Source organism: Echeneis naucrates, chromosome 19 (assembly GCF_900963305.1).
Source record: "Echeneis naucrates chromosome 19, fEcheNa1.1, whole genome shotgun sequence".
Lineage (NCBI taxonomy): Eukaryota > Metazoa > Chordata > Actinopteri > Carangiformes > Echeneidae > Echeneis > Echeneis naucrates.
In genome coordinates, this window is record NC_042529.1 from 9081364 (window position 1) to 9101644 (window position 20281).

At 45.7% G+C, this 20281-nt stretch overlaps 2 protein-coding genes across 2 annotated transcripts in view; both read right to left on the reverse strand.

Annotated features, from left to right (window-relative positions):
* The window catches only part of irf3 (interferon regulatory factor 3), a 5815-nt gene extending 1990 nt beyond the window's left edge, over positions 1-3825 (reverse strand). The window contains exons 1-9 of the mRNA XM_029527029.1: positions 3664-3825; positions 2544-2710; positions 2170-2341; positions 1648-1718; positions 1330-1390; positions 1153-1218; positions 808-1053; positions 528-618; positions 48-337 (exon numbers count right to left, since the gene is read on the reverse strand). Of these exons, the coding sequence (XP_029382889.1) occupies positions 48-337; positions 528-618; positions 808-1053; positions 1153-1218; positions 1330-1390; positions 1648-1718; positions 2170-2341; positions 2544-2708 (1162 nt within the window). The 5' untranslated portion in view covers positions 2709-2710; positions 3664-3825. The remainder of the gene's footprint in view (positions 1-47; positions 338-527; positions 619-807; positions 1054-1152; positions 1219-1329; positions 1391-1647; positions 1719-2169; positions 2342-2543; positions 2711-3663) is intronic.
* A 1615-nt stretch (positions 3826-5440) lies between these two features.
* On the reverse strand, positions 5441-20139 carry prr12a (proline rich 12a). Its single transcript, XM_029527667.1, has 15 exons — positions 19315-20139; positions 17325-17482; positions 16767-16928; positions 11751-16510; positions 11167-11394; positions 10330-11035; positions 9583-10112; positions 9257-9373; positions 8882-9015; positions 8067-8524; positions 7763-7882; positions 7185-7282; positions 6575-6706; positions 5968-6063; positions 5441-5686 (listed from the first exon to the last, which is right to left on the reverse strand). The coding sequence occupies exons 1-15, from the start codon at positions 19395-19397 to the stop codon at positions 5552-5554; spliced, it is 7917 nt and encodes a 2638-aa protein (XP_029383527.1). The 5' UTR covers positions 19398-20139; the 3' UTR covers positions 5441-5551.
* Positions 20140-20281: the final 142 nt, after the last annotated feature.

Genomic DNA, 20281 nt, shown 5'->3' on the forward strand with positions numbered 1-20281 from the left:
ATGCTAGAAGGCTGCATGATTTTCTTTTTTTCTTTTTTTCCCCCCACCTCGCACAAACTCCCTGAACATGTAGAGGGGCTGAGGCTGAAGTTTTGAAATCTCATGTGGCTGTCTGGTTTGATCAAACTTAGAGAGGCTCCAAAACGCTTTGACTTCACCCCGACGCAAGCCGTACACCGCATGGCCCGACACCCATATGTCCACACCGGCGCCCAGTTTGTCCAGGATGCGCTGGGTCAGGTTGGCTTGAGTTTGATCCAGCATGGGCCCAGGACTTGGCAGAGAGACCAAAGTCAGGCCTGAGTTGTAGTCCACTGCGTTTACAGTGTGGTTAGGGCTGATGGGAAGACAATGTTTATTGATTTAATTGCTGAAATAATTGATGGACAGGTTATAGAGAGCACCAAAGAAATAATTCAAGCTTCTTGTGCTCATTCACTCATGTCTATACCATTAACATAAAGCTATATCCTCAAACAAATGTCTAACACGTGACGCCTTTGTTGAAAGCTTAGCACTGATGTTACCTGTACACTAAACGTATCCCAGCTTCATTTTCAACCAGCTGCTCGAGCATTTTCACCCCTCTGTAGTACACTGAAATCCTGAACTGAGTCTCTGCAGTTTCAGAGAGAAAAGATGTTTCACAGGTCTGCTTGTATCACTGGGCAAAAAATGTGATCCCACAGAAAACCAGGTTGTTTTTTTAAACATGATATGGAGTGCTTTTAAATATTTGATGGTTTTTTTTAATAACTGTGTGACTTCCATATATTTTTTTTGGTTTGTTTTTTTCCACCAACTTACTGAAATTATCTCCATCGCTGGTTTTGATCATGGAGTGTAGGAACTGCTCTGCCAGCTGCCCACCACAGGCCCCTCCCACAGCTCCCCCCATTGGAGGTGCTGGTTGCTCAGGCAACCCAGCTTCACTGCCTGCACCCTCAATTGTCACTGGATACTGCTGTTGTCCTGGCAACGAGCATCTACCAATCACAACCTCATCCTCCAGCTGCTGTTGCTCAGGAGGAGGCACGAAGCCTGTGGTGCCCTCTGTGGAAAAGTTGGAGGAAAAAAAAAAAAACTGTCAGGAAAGTACCTGGGTTACTCTTTGTTTTCTGCTCATACTGCAGCAGCGAGATGGAAGCCTACCTGTCTCAGGGCCAAGCTGCAGTCCCTTTAGACATTCCTGGAGAATATCCTGGTTCATAGAGGAGTCTGATGGAAATATTGATTGGCAGAGAAATATTCAGACAGGGATTGTGGGTTTTATCGAGCTATCAAACTAACAGGCATTTATTTTTCCTTTGAGTAAATGTTCTCCATTACCTGCAAACACAACTTCTTCTGGCAGGTAGAGGCAGTCATCAAAGCACGAAACCAGCTGGCTCTAAGATCAGAATCAGAAATCGTTTTATTGCCAGGTATGTGTAAACATACTAGAAATTTGACTCCGGAAAGACAAAAATTAATAAATAATAAAAAAGGATATATATATATATATATACACATATATACACTGAAATTAGAAATATTTGTAGATATCACACATACACATCTGTGATGAATGAATTACGTATAATCACACAGCATTTACTCCCAACTTCCTGTTTTGCTACAAGTCAACCCCACAAAACAGTCACTGACCTCTTGCGAAGGAATGCCACAATTCAACAAGTCAGAGCTGTCTTTGTCCTGGCATCCAGCAGGGGATTTATCTGAGAGGGTGGAAGCAAAGAGCTGCACATTTTTAATCATTCACTCTCCTTTTCAATCTCGTGATCCCGTTTACAAATGATATTCACATCCATGCTTTTCCCTAGACAAACTTCAAACATAGCAATTTATATCGAGATAGAAATGTGCTGTGTGTTGCCATGCAGACAGAAATGCTCACAAGCCAAATAATTTAGCATGAATAAACCTTGCAAAACAAATGCAAATGTGTGCTTGGATTGGGAAACAAGATAGAGAGCAATCTTTTTTTATTCATTCTGTCTCTGTAATATTAATGCCAAAATGAAAATACATAAACATTAAATTCAGTTATTTTCCAGCTGTTCATTTTTAATCTTTTTTACATCAATTTTTTTACATTTAGCCTGCTACTAAAGGATGCACTAAAGGACCGAATAGTGACTGTCTATGGCTGCCGGGGTGGATCCTCACCTTCTGGCATTGAATCATCTGGCCAGCGAAACACTTTGTGGGGGTTTGCAGCATTGTTCTTGTTGTCACTGAGCATTTTGAAGCCTTTTGCTCGGAGGGCACTGCGGAAGTTCCTCTTCCAAACTGACGAGTCTCCCTGAGGCCGCCCATTGCTGCTCGCCTCTGCCCAGGCCTGCATGGAAATAAGAAGCTGAAGGCAGCGTAGACTTGGCTGAAGACTTGCACTGTATGAACAGACAGTTTTAATACATGATAGACCTTCACTGTCTATCATGTACCACAAAATGCCATGAACATGGGGTAAGACTGCACTAATGACTACGTGCTATCGCTCTGCTGTGGATACCTTCTTCTTCTATTATATTTATGTTGACCTTAAAAATGAGAACATCATCGTCGGTGGAGTCCTGTCTTAAAGCGTGTTTCCATGGGACGGAGAACTCCGTTCGTTCCGGGTTTGTCCAGTTCACCCCAGGATATCTGCTGCTGTCAATCTGGGATCGCAGCCATGGGATGAGCAGCGGTTTGGAATGAGCCATTTCTAGAGGAGACAGACTGTCATGTCAACAGGGTCAGCACAGCTCACATGATCTTCAACAATCTAATTCATTCAGCTGATACATCAATTCTGTAACAATTTAATGATGTCATCAGTTTTATCCAGGTTAAGATGTTAGCTATCACTATGCTATAATATATTTTATTCAGTGCAAGTTACTTTCTACAAAATACATTTAAAAAACTATTACAATATACTATAAGCGTATATTGTTCATTCATACAAGCCCGCCTGGCTGCTTAACTTTATTTACACGTAAGTGCCTGTTTGTTTGTTTGTTTTTTCATTAATATTTTTATTCTTATTATTAGAAACAATGTAACACCATAAATATTTCCCGTAGAGGGCACTATTTCCTAAATTTTCCACCTGGTTTATCCTGAAAAAATTTAATCGATGAACATTTGAATAATTAAAAGGAACGGCAAAGAAAAGCTTTTAATGTGTGTGTCTAAAAAATAAATATTCTATACTATCAAAATAAATATCCATTTGTGTCAACATCCTCTAAATTCTCAAAGGTTTGAGAAAAAGAAAAGCACAGTAGAGTATCCTGATATCTGCAGTCCCATGGCGCTGCTGGGAAAACTGACTTTCGACTACCTTTTCTAAAAAGCAAGAAAGAGGAAACGAGATTTAACCACCGACCCCCCCCCCCGGCCCATTATCCACATTATCCACATTACAGTAATTGTTCTCTCTGTTTCATTGTATTGTTGCATGTAAAGTTTAAGTTAGACAGAGAAAACGCTATAGACTTCAATGAGGAAACAATATACAGTCAGCTCCTCTCCACTTTTTTGTTTATTTGTTTATTCCTCCACAGCAGTAAGTGAACACGTCTGCGAAAAGAGCCGATTTAAACAGGATTCTCATTAGTTCAAATTCAAAACAAACCCAGACGCGGATCCACTGGGATGGTCCGGGTCTCCTACCTGGGTCCAGTCCGGGTCCAGTCGGTCTTTCTGCTGTCACTGTGTGTGCTGTTTGCTGTCGGAGGTCGTCCAGCTGTAGACGAAGTGTTGATCTGAGTCTGCGGAGGGTTTAAATACCGGCAGGCCGGCCTGTGAGGCCTTCACGGGAAACTCCGAGTCTTCAGTTTCGTTTTCCAGTTTTGTGATGATGTGACGTCAACTGGGTGGTGTCTCTCGCTCTCCCACACACGCACGCACACACACGCACACTTTATATGGCTACACTCGTGGGGGCCTGCCGTTGATGTGCATTGTTTCCTTTCTACCTGAACAAATCGGACCCTGCCGTTAAACCTGCTGCTCAGATGAGTTTTAAGGAATTAAACAATTAAACAATTTTTTTTACAAAAACAATCCAATGGTTAGAAATTCATCTAATGGATCTAATTTATTTAAGTGTTTCAGTTGTGTATCAGACAAAATATTACAAATCCTATTCATGGGTGCACATCTTAAATCCCAGAAACTTTCCTCTTTCAGCAGATCAAGATGAAAATTATAGTTATACTTCCTATATAACAGTTAAGTAAACGAACATTAAAAAAAAAAAAAAAAATCAAATTTTTGAAAATTTAAATGAACTTTAAACCACTTTTAAACAACGAGTGTAGGGGAATTAAACCCATCTTGTTCTTTGCAGATTTTATTTGTTTTTCAAATACAGGAGAGTTAATGTACAGAAGGACAAAGAATTTCATCAAGAACTGTACAATATTTACACGCCTTTTTTTCCCTTTTTATGGAAAATTAGATTGTTTTCAAAATAAGTCATAGTATGCACAAACATCAAAATGATAAAAATGAAATGACTATTTCCTCTTTAAATATTATTTATACTCCTTCCCTCATGGGAAATGGATAGTTTACTTCTTTTTCTTTGCACCTGCATGACTGATGATTGAACTGAAGCACAACAATGTAAGTTTCAAATAGATTTTCCCATTCTCTTTTTTCTTTTCTTCCTTTTTTTATTTTACACCCACTGTATTTGATACAATATTTCTGTCTCAACATCTGTTCTTTTGTATAGAGGGGAAGACAACTTGGATATGTGGGTTACGATTGTATACTGAACCTGTGGAAAATAAAAAGGTATTTAAAATGTCAGGGCAGCAACCCAGCGCTTGTGAGAGTTTAAGTTAAAAACCTCCTCATATAAATAATAAAAATGTGTTTATATATTATCACACAGCTGACTGGTGCTGCCCTTCACGTAGCACAGGATGAGAGGGAGAGCGTTTAACACATTTCATGTTTCTATCCGTGGACGAGTCCATGTTCACGCTGCTCACGGCACACTCTACACGCAGTTTAAAAAGCATTCTCACCGTCTTCCACTCTTTTCAAAAGCCAACAGCTGATGTTAGTCTCTTCAAAAAATAATTTATGTAAAAACTAAGCGGTAATAGTTTCTCTTTGAACTATTGTCTTTATGACACACAGTTAACAAGATGTCAGTGGCTTCTCCGTTGACTTGGCGTTACGGCTCCTCCTCTTAGTCCTTACACCTCATGTCTCTGCTTTGTCACCGATGGTCCTTTCCCTCTTGACCAGCCGGTGACCCCTGATCCGGTGGGGTTGCCCTTCTCACAAAGTAAGACGTTTCTTAAAATCATTGATCAACAACAAGAAAAAGAACAAAGGCCAGTGTCTGAGGTCACATGAACAGACCCGCTTATGTTCATCAAGGGCCTTGAAAAAAATCATCCTCAGATATTAGAGATTTGAAGAGGGTTGGGGGCTGTACAGTAGGATCCATCTCTTTCCATTTTTTCATTTTCTTCTTGGTTTTTTTTTTTTTCCTTTATTTTTTTAATCCTCTTCCTTTCTCTCTCTGTCTGCAGTTAGCTCAGGCTTTGGTGCTGAGCGTGAGAAGCTCAATGAAGGAGCCAAAGAGGGTGTCCAGCCAGCTCTGGTTGGCCATGCACTGCTGCACTACTTCCTCCTGGCCTGGGTCCTCAGCTGCCTGCTCAATGGTGTTGGTCTGAAAAAGTGGCACAGGGGAGGGGGAAAAAAAAAAAAAAAACACAGGCAACTGTGATGCTGTGATGCTGAGAGATACCCTGCACAAGCCTGGCTCTGTGTCGTCTATTAAATGAGATTTGTGCTTGTGTACTAGACACTACAAATTGGCTTAATTTAAAATGTACTTGAATACTTACAAACTAAAACACAAAATTTTCTAAATTGTCCTTACTCAAAATGAATGAAATCTTGTCCAGTATGACAACAGCACCTGCCAAGATTGGAAACATGCCTTCTTACCTCTTTCTTGCACTGTAAGAATGTGTGGTATTTATAGTGATGCAGGGAGTGGTAGAGACTGTAGATCCGATACGACTCGGCTGACAGTTTAAGGTCCTAAAAGAAACATACAATTAAAAATGTATCAATTTTACAGGAACCTTTACAGTCTGAACAGTCTGAAAGGCAAAGTCAGTTTTAACTCTATGGTTCTGTGAGAGGGAAAATGGAGAAGGTTTGGAAACTAGTAGCAGGTGTTAGAGAGGAAACTAAAACTGCCTTTTTCTCAGTCACTAGCAGTCCATCTGCCACTCAGCCTCCACCCTTGAGTTTATAACGGTAATGGGTAGTTTTACTGAGGGGATGGTTTCAGTGTTTATGTATTTTCTGCTCCTCCTACTGCAGCCTGATTCATCTACGGGAGAATCCATGAGAGCTTTATTTATCTCAGCCAGAAACAAGAGAATCACAGTCATCTGGTCATAGGCTAAAAACAAATCATGATGGGCTTTAGGGGTACCGTTAAAAGTATTACAAGGTATCTAAGAACCTAACTGATCAAATGTGAAGAGAGGAATGACGCAATAAGAAATCCCCCCGATGACCTCTAATTCATACACAAGCATACCTGTGGTTTAGGCAGGGTCTTCTTGACTCTGTTGAGGGTCTTGCGGTTGTAAGCATCCCCGCTTAGCCGCACCCTCACCACCCCTGTGTCCAGGGGGTCTACAATGATCTGGGGGTAAGCATGCAGGACCTCCTGTTGATGAGGAGGAAGAAAAAGATTCAAAAACAGCCACAGGCAGAAAGACAAGATGTCTTCAGGCAAATGTATTAAAAAAAGACTGAGTCTGAGTTTTCATATCTAGTAAATCTTTTTGACTCGTGGGTTCAATTTAGCATAGCAAAATACAGCTAATCCTCACACCTGGGAAGGCGGAAACAGATAATATTTGCCTTTCAGCTTGTCATTATTAGTTTTCAATTACTTTTTTAAAATCAATTTCTCCATTAACCATCAGCACCAGACATTAATGATGTAGCTCAGTGATCCCAGTATGATTTCTATGAACAACCACTAGACCATTTAACAGGAGTCTAGATAAATTTTCTGCACTGCAGAATGAAACTAGCTGCACCGATTCAAATGAGGGAAACAATAACTTGAAATAAAAACTCTGAAAATAATTTTAGAGATGTTATTTCAGCCATGAGCGACCAAGACATTGACAGCTTACCTGGTGCTGAGAGCTCATGCTAACTCTCCTCAACAACCTCCTTTTCTGTTCACTGAGGATGCTGTCAATCTTCCTCATTGGTGGGAGGTACAGCTCATCTGGTGGCCAGTCAATGTCAGAGGAGATTCATTAGTAATCATTCAGGTAGCTGCCAATCATTTTAAGACCAAGGGCAAATTCAAAGCAGCAATTTCTGGCTGCAGCATTGCTGGGACTTTCCTGTCACACCTTATTTATTTGGATTTCCATAAAAAGATATGTAAATAAAACATTTCCTGTGACCATAAGGCTAGGTTGTCTAGTTGGATGGCTTGAGCTGAAACCTAGCAGCTGCTACTTGTCCGTGATCTCAACGTTTATTTAACCTGCACAAACTGAACAATAATGCCTCCTTTGATAATACCATTTAAATGCCTCAAAACTGCTCTTTAACACAGATGGTGAAGCTTCAGACGTCAATCTATGAGACAGGTGTGTCTGTTCAGGTTAGAGCAGTCTGTTTCTGTTTCCTACATGTCAGACAATTTTGTAAGAAAGCTAAGAGTGTAACTGGTGAGTGTATGGTGTCCTGGTCTCACCGTCTGTGTCCTCCAGAGCTTGGATCATGTCGGGGTCCAGGGCCGTGCTGACCAGCATCTCCACATAGCTCCTGAACATTTCCCTCATGGCACGGTTGTTCACGCCACCTTTCACCGGCACTGAGTGGGTGAGAAGCACAGAATTAATCTGAATCTGTCTAAAGCCGCCAACCTTCTACCATGGCACATCATATACATAACAACTGCTTTGTTATTACGTCCTCAAATCGTATAGGAAACTCCATTACACTGACTTCTAATAAATAGCAAAATGCAAGCAGAAAGAATCAAAATGGCCTCTCACTTTCGTTCTCACTGGCTGCCTCATCTGATGAGTCTGAGTCTGATGATGAAGGTACTTCTTTCAGCCACTTCTTCCTCTTCTTGGGTGGTGGCTCTGCCTTCACTTTGGCAGGCTTTGACTTGGGTGGGCGCTCTGCCTTTTCCTTCCTCTCCACTGCTTTCTTCTCCTCCTTTGCTCTCCCTCGTTCTGCTGCAGCACGTTTCTCCAATTTCTCCTGCTGAGGCTGTACTCGTTTCTCCTTCTCCCTCTCCTTCTCATGCTCCCTCTCCCTGGCTTTGGGAACTGCAGCCGGAGCCTCCTTCTTCTCCCTTTGTTCTTTCGCTGTTGTTGTGGTTGCTGTTCTTGATTTCTCCCTCTGTTCACGCTGGACTGGCGGAGCTACTCTTTCTTCTTTCTCCACTACTCTCGGTTGCACCTGGGTATTAGGAGGGGATGCCATTCTGGGGAGGGACTGGCGTCTGTAACACATGATTTTATGGTCATGTTTTCAGGCATATATACATGCAAAGTAATTCAGACCCCACTACAACTCAGAATGATTCAGTCCAATTGTTTCAATTATTTTTTTCCTACTTAATCTTTCTCTCAATTGTAACAAGTCCCCAACCTGGTGAAGTATTAATATACTTTTTCTGTGGCTGAGATTTAGCCCTCAGCCATACATTTTTTGGAGCTTTTTGGAATAAACCACCTGCCTGGCTTCAAGGTAGCTAGGAGCTCCTCTCCTGGGAAGGACTGCAAGATGGGCCCCTAGGTAAAATTAGCAAGGCTCAATTCAATATGAACAGGATTTTCCATATGGCGAATACTGGTACCTGAGAGCAGGTGTGGCTCGGCGCCAAGGTCTTCGGGAACACACTCTAACATAGTCCTTTTTATTGACATTTTCCAAAAACTTGACATAGATTCTCTGGTATCGCCTCTTGGCATCTCCAAAGTAGCCAAGATACTGAGAGAGAAACAAATGAAACACATGTTAATATAAAATACAATAACTTTCAAAAGGTCCCATTTTGACCAAAGATAATGTGACTGTTTGGTCCATAGTAATTAATATCGATACATGATGTACAATTTAACGTAAACAATATCAATATTGTAGGCTATGATAGGAAATGTAAAGAGCTGTGAAAGGTAGAAATAGATGTGACTGTTTTCAAATGTGGTTAGAGTGTTTGAGGTGAACTCACATTGCTCGTGGCACAGAACTGTCTCTGTCCATCTTTGATCTCTGGGCTGAACTTCTGTAGCAGCGCTTTCTGCACCCTCCAGATGGGTGGAGGCTCACGCCCCGTCTGCAGGGCCAGCTGTAGCAAAGCACATCACACACAGTTAAATATAAGATGTCTCTAATTTGGCAGCAACTTTAAGATGCAAACTTATTTAAGCAGTTTGTTAACTCTTATTTGTTTTGTTGCAGTTTTTTTTTTTTAAATCACAAAGAACTTTATAAGTAAAACACAAACATGTGCAGACACCAAACAAAACACATTTCCACAGATTCTCTGACAAATACCTTCAGAGTTCGTATGTCTTCGACTCGCACTACAAACTCATCCCTTTCTCTGAAGATGCCTTCCCCTCCACTCTCGCTCTCATCCTCTTCACTCTCTCCAACAATAGCAGCATCTTCTTGCTTCTGGGCGAGGTGGAGGGAGGTGATTTTAGGAGCTGGGTGCTCTTCGGGAGAGGCGGGGGACTCCGGAGATGGCATGGGAGATTCTTTCTGAATTGAAGGTGGGGCAGGAGGAGGAGGAGGAGGAGTTGGAGTTGGAGAAGGAGGAGGAGGAGGAGTGGCTGGCGGAGGGAGGGCAGTGGGTGGGAGTGGGGGAGGGGGTGGAGGTGGCGGGGATGGAGATGGAGATGTTGCAGCAACAGGGCTTGGAGGCTGTGAATTTTCCTGTTGTTCTTCTGGTGGAGGTACAGGTGAGGGAAGCGAGAGGGGAGGAAGGGGGGAGTGTGAAGGAGAGAAAGATGTGGAGGGAGATGGGGGGACAGAGGGAGGTTCAGGAGTTGTCGGAACTGGAAAGATCTCAGGCAGGGGCGCTGTAAAGAAAGAGGGGCAAGGTCAGTTTTACAGATCAATCTATCACAATGTCCAAACAGCCACAAGTATTGATTTTTTTTTTTCCTTCACAAATACATAATGGGACACTTGAATAGACTAAAAATAATATGGCCGACAGGGAAACATTTCCTGAGCTGAGCTGCAGAAAAATCAAAGTGATGAATTAAAAAAAAAAAAACTAGCTCCCAGGCTCACCATCAAGTTTAGGAGCACCCAGGGTTTCCAGCTGTGGTTCTCTCTCCTCTGTTATATCACTCTCTTCTTCCCCTCCCGTACTTCTTTCTTCCTCGATCTCCTCCTCCTTGTTCTCATCCATGTCTCGATCCTCTGGCTGGAGGACATCAGGTTCGTTGGACTGGGGCTGGGTGTGGGGAGTATGCATGGTAGGCTGTGGACTGAGTGTAGGGGGCTGCAGTGTGGGAGTAAGAGGACTCTGGGTTGGCTGAGGCTGGGACTGAGGCTGAGGCTGGGGGGGTGGAGGTGGCAGCGGAGGCTGGATATTCGAGGTTAGCTGAGGAGTGTCATACAGAGCAGAAATGGCTGATGAGATACTCTTTTGGAGGTCTTGGTTTTTTCCCACTGAGTCCTCCTCATCAGAGGAGAAGGAAGGTAAAGTCTCCAGATTCCTCTTTAACTCGTCTTCCAAGCGCTTGGGGCTGGGACAGTTGCCCAGAGCCAGACCCCCATTTCCTTCACCATCCCCAAATGGAGGTGGTGGTGGGGGAGGAGGAGGTGCAGGAGACAGTGGGCGTAGACCCCCTGATTTGCAGGGTGAGGTTTCACCATTATCGGGTTCCATTCCTGGCGAGATGTCCAAGCCTGGAGGTCTCTTCCCTGTCTTGAGGAAATCCAAGAATGATGCAACAAAGCCAGCTTTGGACTCAGAGTCCTTCTCATCCCCCTAAAAGAAAAACAAGAGAGACAGACAACTGTCAATCAGTGGACTTCATTTAAATTTATTCAATTCTATCTTGACGCAACATAAAGGTTTCTCTGCTTGTCAAAGAAAAGACATTATCCTAAAGCCTTTACCCTATCCTCCAGTCCCTCATCATCCACTCCTTCACCCATCATCTGGCTTTTCTGCTTGTTCTTGTCGTGACTTCTGGTGCTTTCAGTGCTGCAAGGGGGTCCAGGACTTAAACCAAGTGAGGGAGCTGATCCCACTGATCCGTCAGACAAAGCAGGGTCCGTGCCAGACAAAGAGTCTGTCCTCAATAAGGCGTCAGAGGAGGACAGGGTGCCAATGGGTAATTTAATCTAAAATAAAACAAAGACAGAAAGATTTAAACCTACTTTGCCTGATCACAATGATGTAGCACACAAGATTAAGGAACCTGTCAGTGAAAATTTAATAAGGGATGAGGCAATTAAAACAGAGTGACTGAGCCTAACCCAAAACCTAACAAAATTAAAAAGAGAGACTGATGATATTGCGAAAAACAGAAGTTTTTATAAGGCCCATGACAATAGCAGCTATGCACAGTATTGGTTTACCTGCCTTATGTACAGATTCTTACTCACTTTGATTCTCTGCATTTTTGAGGACGTGTTTTGTTGGCATGATATTTTTTATTTCTTACAAAATTCCCTTTTCTCTTCAGAATGCCACTGACCTTCAGAGGTGGAATAGGTTCATGTTGCTGTGGTTGGGGCTGGTGATGGAGCTGCTGCTGCTGCTGATGCAGATGATGGTGGTGCATCTGATCCTGCTCCTTCCCGCTCATTTCCATGTACATATCCTCCCGCCTCCCCCCTCTACCTCGGCTTCCACGACCCCTGCCTCTTCCTCGACCTTCCACAGTGTATCCTCCTCCGACTGTTGTTCCTCCCATCTCCCCCATCATCCCCCTTGGAGTGTAGGGCTCAGGCATTGGGCGGATGCGTGGCCTGCCTCTTGGCCTAGGAGGACCCTCTCTTTTGGGTCTGGTGGGCTTTCTGCCCCTCTTCTTGGGTCCATCCTGAGGCAAAAGAGCATGTGAACCCATGGAGGAATAGCCAGAGGAGTGGTAGAAGTCAATGTCACCCATCAAAGGGCTGAGAGAACCACTTCCTCCTCCCTTTCTGCAGCTGGACACCAAATCTGGCAAAAGGTCTGGAAGCCTCCGGCTGTTCAGACGGATGTCAGCTGGCTGGTCGGCTTTATCCTCATCATCCTCAAATTCATACTCTTGAGCATAACTTTTCTTAGGCAGTGTGTTGGGGTCCCGGCGCTCCTTTAGCAGGTGGAAAGAGCTGGATTTGAGGAGCTTCTTGGGTCGAGATGAACAGAAAATTGGAGACTGGAGGCCTCCTGAACCAGCCCCTGCGCTGGCCCCTCCAGGTCCAGAGGACATTTTAGCTCCAGGGTTATTGGGGCCAGCAGCATTGGAGCCCATACCCATCGCTGGTCCTTGGGACTGTATCAGCCCAAGCTGTTCGGTGTTGACAGTGGAAGGGAGCTCATGGGTTTTGAGTGAATCTAAATCCAGAGTCATTGTGTTGTTGCTGGGTTCTTCCAAGCCATGACAATATGGCTCATAACCTTGATCTCCACCATGGTGACCCATTATGTCATAGCTAGCTCCAGCACTCCCCCCTGCTCCACCGGCACTCTGTCCAGCTTTCATGGAATCCATTCCCTCCTGCCCCGTGTGGCTTTCATTCATCTCCCCCTGCCCTGGACCGGCACCTCCAGCACAGCTCGACTTGTAGTCCTCGGCGCAAAACATGTCTTCCATACCTGGAAAAAAAGAGCGGTCCTCATCTTGAAGGAGGGAATCCGGGAAACAGATAGAAGTTAGGGGTACAAAGCGGTTACTTTGTTGATTCTGGTCTGCTTTCTCCACTGGACTGACTGTGTCAAACTGGTGCTGCTCTGAGCGCTGCTGGTCCAGCTGACTCTGCTGAGGGGTGAGCTGGGATGACAGTGGCTGCTGTGGGTCTGGCTGAGGCTGGGAGTGGGCTGAGGCAGAGGGTGGATGTATGTGGTGAGGGAGTGGGGGCTGCTGCTGAGGATGGGGTTGGGTGTGGGGGTGGTGAGGGTGGGTCTGTTGGTGCTGAGAGCTGGGGTGTTGCTGCTGTTGCTGCTGCTGTGGGTGGTGCTGTGAGAGGTGGTGCATGTGAGATGGGGTAGATAAGCTAATATCAGGCTCCGATAGGAAAGAGTGGAGCTCAGAGGCTGCGTGTTGCTGTGAGTGGTGGGTTTGCTGCTGTTGATGGTGGGATGTGTGTTGCTCCTGCTGCTGCTGTTGTCTGTGGCGCTCACTGCTACCTCCGCTTCTTCCGCCACTACCTGCACCACCGCGTCTGTCTTCTGCAACAGCTACATCTGTGCTGGAGGTTTGAGAAAGGGAGCGCTCCAGCATGTCCAGGGAAGACACCACTGAGCTTTGTTTAACCTGGCTCTGCTCATGCTGATGTGGAGTGGGACCATGGTTATAGTGAGCCGCTGCCACTTCCAAAGCCTGGGATTGGAGTTGAAGCTGTAGCTGGGTGGTTTGGGACTGGGACTGTCCCTGGTGTTTGTTTGAGCCAAGTCTCCCACCAGCACCTTCCATTACAGCTTGCTGTTGGCTTATAGAGTGCTGCTGCTGTTGGACATGAGAGTCCATTTTATGGTGCTGCTGATGTTGCGCGTGAGAATCAATTTTGTGATGCTGCTGTTGCTGATGGGAGTCCATTTTCTGGTGCTGTTGATGTTGAGGGTGGGAGTCCATTTTTGGATGCTGTTGATGTGGTTGATGGGAGTCCATCTTGTGATGCTGTTGATGTTGCCGATGAGAGTCCATTTTGTGGTGCTGCTGATGAGGCTCCAGTTTGTTCCGTGTGGTGTGGGACAGCACAGACTGGAGCAGGTGTGGCGGCTGACGTGACTGGTCAGTGGGTGAGTCCATGAGAGAGGCAGCAGCTTGGGACTGGGAATGCTGTTGCTGGACTTCAGGTGTTTTCCGAGGATAGGGGATTTCTGCACGCTCCTGTGACTTCTTTTGAAGATCCATTTGGGTGTGGGATGGTATTTGCGAGTGAGAGGACACGTGCTGACTATGTGATGAGTGTTGGGGGGCAAGGGAGTGTTGGCTGTATGGGTCACCCCGTCCATAGTGGACTACTGAGCCTAGGTTGTCATGGTGATGGAGATGGGAGTGGACTTGATCTGCGCTGCCTCTGCCTCCACTGCTCCTGCTGCTTCCAACAGACCTCTCATTTCTTTGCTGCTGTTGTTGCTGTGGATGATGGTGTTGTTGATGTTGTTGTTTCTTAAGGGACATCTCCAGCTGGTTGTCCAGTCCTGAGATAGAACCTCCAGACCCTGCATTTCCTACTCCAGCCGTGGATGTGGCACTGTGCGTACGTATGACACTCTGGGGATGGTATCGCTCCTCAGACGTCTTCCCCATGTCATAGCTCAGCACTTTGCCAGAGTCAGTAGTTGGGGGCACTGACTGGGGCTGAGGCTGTGCTTGTTGGGATGTCTGTTGGGGTGGTTGCTGAGGATGGTGGTGAGCAGTCTGGGGAGCAGGACTGGCTTGGGCTTGCAACAAATGCTGAATCAAAAACTCATCATCATCATCTACTTCCTCCTGGGTTCGCTGAGAGCCCACTCCGAGCATGGAATTGTCCGCCTTTGTTTTGGAGGAAGTGGAATGATAGGACTGAGGTTGGGAGCTGGGGCCTCTAGTGTCTGGGTAGCCCTGGGGTGAGGCTAAGAAGGTGGGGGAAAGAACTGAAGAAATATATTTATTAGAGCCTGCTCCTCCTGGAGATTGTGTTGGGCAGGCAGGCACAGGGGAGTGCAAACCTGGACGGATGATGCCTGAGTTGCCTGATGGAGATGGGCTAGAGTCTGGAATATGATATGACCCTCCACCACTACCTCCTCCACCTCTCTCATTAGTCATATTATTCCCTGCTCCTCCTCCTGAGCCAGAATTCCCACTTCCTGTGCCACTGCTGCTTCCTCCTCCAGATGTGCCACTACCTGATGAACCACTTGATCGCAAAAGGGCAGGGGAGTGACCTGGGGCTCCGTAGCCTAGGGATGGGCTTCCAGCTCCACCCAGAGAAGATGGAAGTGATCCATAAGCAGAGTCAGCTCCATATAAATCAGTGGAATATGACTGGCTTCGTCCGCCCAAACTCCCATAGCCTTTCCCAGCAGTACCTGAACTCAGGTCTTGAGCTTGTGGTGAACTGAAGCCTCCATAGGACTGAGCCAGGTGTGAAGTGGGAGGCTGATTAGGGGAATATGACTGTGTTTGTTGTTGGGGTGGGGTCTGACCAGTAAGAGCAGAGGTGGGGGTCTTCACTGGCGGGACTGGAGAACCATAGCCTGAGAGGCAAGATTTAGGTAGAGACTGCGGCGCTGAGGTGGAGGTGGCAGGAGGCTGCTGCTGCTGAGGGGCTGGGGGAGGCGGAGCTGGCTGAGGGGGTGGCTGTTGCCTGGAAGGGGCTGCACTGGAGCTTGAGGTGGGGATGGAGTTAGAAGGATGAGCCCCAGAAGTGGCAGAAGAAGAGGAGGAGGAAGAGGAGGTAGAGGAAGCAGAAGGGGGTGTGTGAGGAGTTCTTGAAGATGAAGCAGAACTAGCAGAGGAATAACCACTGCTGGAGCTGCTTTTGGTACCTTTCCCAGCTGAAGATGACGATGAGGAGGAGGAAGCTGAGGAATAGGGAGGCTGGATAATAGGCCGATACTGTTCAGTACGAGAGGGAGGCTTATGATCAGATGAAGGGCTCTGGTCACCCAGTGGGCTGCAAGAGAGACCAGCGTGTCTGTGGTGGGTGGTTATCTGCTGGTACCCTGCCCCTCCACAGCTGAGGTAGTGCTGAAGAGAATGGGCAGCAGAGGATGAGAGCTGGGACTGAGCTGGCGTCGGCCGCTGGTAGTGCTTGATGACGCTATCCTGTCGCGGTACAGCCCGTTCCTGAGCCGAATTGGATTGAGATTGGGACTGAGGCTGGGGCTGGGCTGAGGAAAATACTGATGCATTATACAGCTGGGATGACTGGTCCTGGAGCTGTGATGACAGCAGGTTGAACTGGTGGGACTGCAGGTGCCTGGCAGATGATGCCTGGGCTGATGTGGCTCCTGTGGGATCCTGGCTGCCCCTGTAGGCAGCTGCAGCAGCACCCTGCGAGGACAGGAGTCTATCAAAACCCAGGCTAGACTGGGAGGGAGCCTTGATGTGTAGCAGAGGGTCATGTGGAGAGAGTAAGCCATTCGATGTGGGGCTAAATGTGGGCGTATCCTGGAGGGAAAGGGAGGCAGCAGGGAAAGAACGGCTGGAAAAGGATGCTGGATGTTGATAGGCTGAGAGAGCTGAGGAGGAGGGGAAGGAGCCAGAGCCAGGAAGGGCTCCAGAGATGAAAAGCTCAGGAGGAGCAGGAGTGTGCATCGCTGTTGGAAAAAGGAAGACATAGCAAAATTACTCAGTATCCATCTAGCTGACCTTGAATCGAACATAATGAAGCATTGAGCAGTAAGACCATCAACAAGCATCATAAATATGCTTAAATCTTATATGAAAGTGTCTACATAGCAACACTGTCAGAATAATAATGGAGCCAAATATCGGAAGGTTCTTTAAATGTCATGTTGACTGTGGAGCCTGTTTGAATGTCAACACAAGAGGGGAGATCTATCACAGCCCCACCTGTCTGCCAGGATGGTGTGCGGAACTGGGAAAGAAGGGAGGAAGCAGAGGGAGGAGGCTGGGGACCGCGGGACTCCAGGGCTGAGATTAAATTCATGACGGAGGCATCAGGGGCAGAGGGACTGGCATGGTGCAGGCCAGTGTCAAAGAGCCCTGAAAGACCTATGGGAGGCAAAGACGGAACTATGAAAACAGATTAAGAGAGCAAAATGGACAGCTAGTCATATGGAGGTGGATTGAAAATGGGAACCAGAAAAAAATCTAGATGAATCTAAGGCTACCATATTAAAAAATATGAATCAAGATGCCATTTCTTCTTAGATGTGCCTTTAAGCGAATCTACTTTGGTTGCTGAAAAAAGCAAAACCAATTGAGAATGAATGTTGTAACTACAATTTTCTTTGTGAAATCAGGTTTAACATAGGCCTTCAACTCAATTGAGGTATAATGTGCACATTTTTCAATGACAGTGATCTACCAGGGTCTACATACAGACACCATAATTCATTCCCGGGGCCCCTTATGGTGGTTACATGGGAGGTATGACATTTATCTCACCCAAACTCCGTCCAGCTGCTCCCCAAGCCCCGCCTTGGCCAGAGCTCCCAGGGTGGTGATTGGTGGCATAGCCCTGCAGAGGGTGTGGGGTGGCGTAGGCTTGTCGGTGAAGGAGCTCCGACTCAGGGTGGGATGATCTGGAACTCCCATATACAAGGCTAAGGAAGAAGTGAAGCATGGGAGGGGTGATGTTAGTGACATTCATTTCAGATTATATTTACATAAATGTCTTATATTCCCTAAAATGGTTAAAAATAATAATAATAATAAAATAAATAAATTTGATTAAGTCAGGCGTGCAAGTACAAAAACCCCTCACATCAGATCAACTTGATGCTGTTTGTATGGACTCAATATGTAACTTCTTAAAACTAAGCTATGTGAAAACCAATGAGTCTGCTTTACCTTTTGAGTTAAAGGGGAGAAAAATCTTTCTGATGAATATTCAGTCAAATATCAGTGACAGCATTACAAACTTGGTTATTACACCAAAGCTTATTACAGCAGATGCAAATCTGTCAAACCAGCAATAAGTGTCATGCAGAAATAATGGGGTAGTTAATTTGTAATTATAATGAGGTCTCAGGACCCGATCGGTGTATCATTTGAAAATTTACAGGTTAAATAGGAGTCTTGCTTCAAGGCTAGAGTTCAGACAGTTGCAGGACTGTGCTTTACAAAAGACAGATGAAATGCGTTGATGGCTGGAGAGGTAACATGTTAGCATTTGATAGCACCGCCTAGCAGCGATGCACAGCAGCTATTGGAGAAATGCAGAGACTAGGCCCAAACTTCAAGGCCAGTGCATTTGACGTGAAAATAAACCACGATTGGGGAATGAGACAATTAAGGTCAACTGAAAAAAACTCCAACATATTTATTTCAGCGTTTACTCAATTTAGCAGGCAAAGGGCCCCATTTGTCTGCGAACACTGATTATGTTGATCTGGCTAACAGCTGGATGGTGCAAGTCCACGCAAATGCATGCTAAGTTGCATGCAAACACCAGCAAGTAGCTAGGGTTTGTTTAGACAAATATCACTTCCCGTTGTGGCACGGCAGCATCCAAACATAACCAGGCATCAAACTCTGGGTCTAAATATCATATAGTTGCAGCAATAAGAGACAGTGATGCCTGCGTGCACAGGCCCCAAATGACTCCCATGTAACATGACGCTAGCTTGCAGGCTAACATAAGGCTAAAACAGGGCTATGCTGCTCAACCGAGACAATTATCATCATGGACTTATGGATTCACTCTGGCCCAGCTATTGGACATACATCATTGTTTTTACTATCATTACTATTTTTTATTGACGACACAGCGAATTGCAAGTTTAATGTTGTGTGAATGTGGTACAATTTCGTTATGCAAATTTTCCACAAACCCAGCACCAATTATCAAGATCACGACTGGGCAAATGCTTTATAAATCTGTTTGGAGAGTGTGGCATCACCCGCACTCCGAGATATGCATTTCCTGTTTTCTTTACGATCGCACACTGTTTGATGAAATGCATCCTCCCGGTTAATATCTATCAGTCCTTGTTGATGTCTGTCAGGGGGGCTGCTGTGAGGGGGTTTGCTGCGTCTGCACTCCTCGCAGTTGCTATCAATCCAGTGGATTTATCTATGGGGGTCTGTGTCCAGGCCTGCACACAGGGAACAATAATTCCTATGGATGCTCCAGACATACCTCCCCCCACCTCCACCCCGCCAGGTCTACCTAAAACCCACGTCTGTCAATCACCCTGGATTCATATCCCCAACCTTTCCTTTCTCCACCCCGCCCACCCCCACGACACGCTCACCGCTCCATTCCTGTTTATAATATTATTACTATGCAACTGTTTGGATGACAATGCACTACACATTATGGCAAGGCATGGCACTATTTATGAAGCCAGCGGCGATAATTTGTTTACACGGGTCACACCGTGCCCTGCAAAGTAGCAGTGATGCATGCACATTGTCTGAATCCAATGCATACCTTGCTTTTGCCGATCGTTCGTAACTCCATCCTGCTCCTGCGCCCAAATCACCAAATCCTGTTCCCGGGTAATTTCTATCCATTTATGTGTTGAAAAATGTGTGCGATGAGGACGAAAGCAACGAAAACGTCGCAGAGCAGAATAAAGGGGGGAAAATCCAGTCTTTGCCTTCCTCGGTTTTCAGGCTATTTTTCCCGGTTTCATAAGCAAGTCCTCAGGAGTGGAAAACAGCATATTGAAAGAGAAATGGAGGGGAGGAGGAGAAAGCTGGATGAAAAAAGAGGGGGGTCTACGGGGTTATAATCCAACCACCTCCAAAAAAAGCCAGTCTTTCCACTTTTCCAACGCCTTTCACGTTTATCATTTCCACGAATGGAGATTTAGTCCAAAATCAGTCACGGTCATGATGAAGATGCGGCGGATTTGGCCGGTGATGGACGAATTGCTGATAAACATTTGATTTGAATGCGTCCTTTTTCACCGTCTCTCCTCCCCTTTCTTTAGGCTAGTTTTTTGCTACGCTGCTAGCGCTATAAAGGATTGCAATCGAGAGGCCACGTTGGTAGCAACCATTCCCCACAGACGAGCAAAGAAATCCCCAATTTCGAATTTTTTTTTTTCTTCGCATGCAAATGGTTCCCACCCCCCTCCGGAGCGGAGCTGTGGGCTAGCAGCAGATGCTAGCTGTCAGCAACGACGCATCAAAATAAAGCAGGGCTGCCTTTATTTCCCCAAACGCTGGCTGCCTGTATTTCAGCTTTCCTTTGGCCATTCAAGTAAAAGCGACGGCGGGTTTTCCCGCGCCGGAAAAAAAAAAAAACAAAAACAAATTGTAGCCAGATTGCGGAAAAGACCCCCCCCCCCCCAAAAAAAAAACGAACGAGGAAGTGCAAAGAAAAAAAAAAACAGGCCGCGTTTTAATATTTTTTTTTACTCATTTTCCTCCGGAGACGCCATTTTTGAAGG

Bases quoted from the DNA above. Each gene is read 5' to 3' on its own strand.
- prr12a (XM_029527667.1), bottom strand. From the start codon at position 19,397: ATGGATAGAAATTACCCGGGAACAGGATTTGGTGATTTGGGCGCAGGA. The intron at 17,483-19,314 runs GTATGCATTGGA...CTTCTTCCTTAG, and splicing joins GAACGATCGGCAAAAGCAAG to CCTTGTATATGGGAGTTCCA. The intron at 9,016-9,256 runs GTGAGTTCACCT...TTTCTCTCTCAG, and splicing joins AGTTCTGTGCCACGAGCAAT to TATCTTGGCTACTTTGGAGA.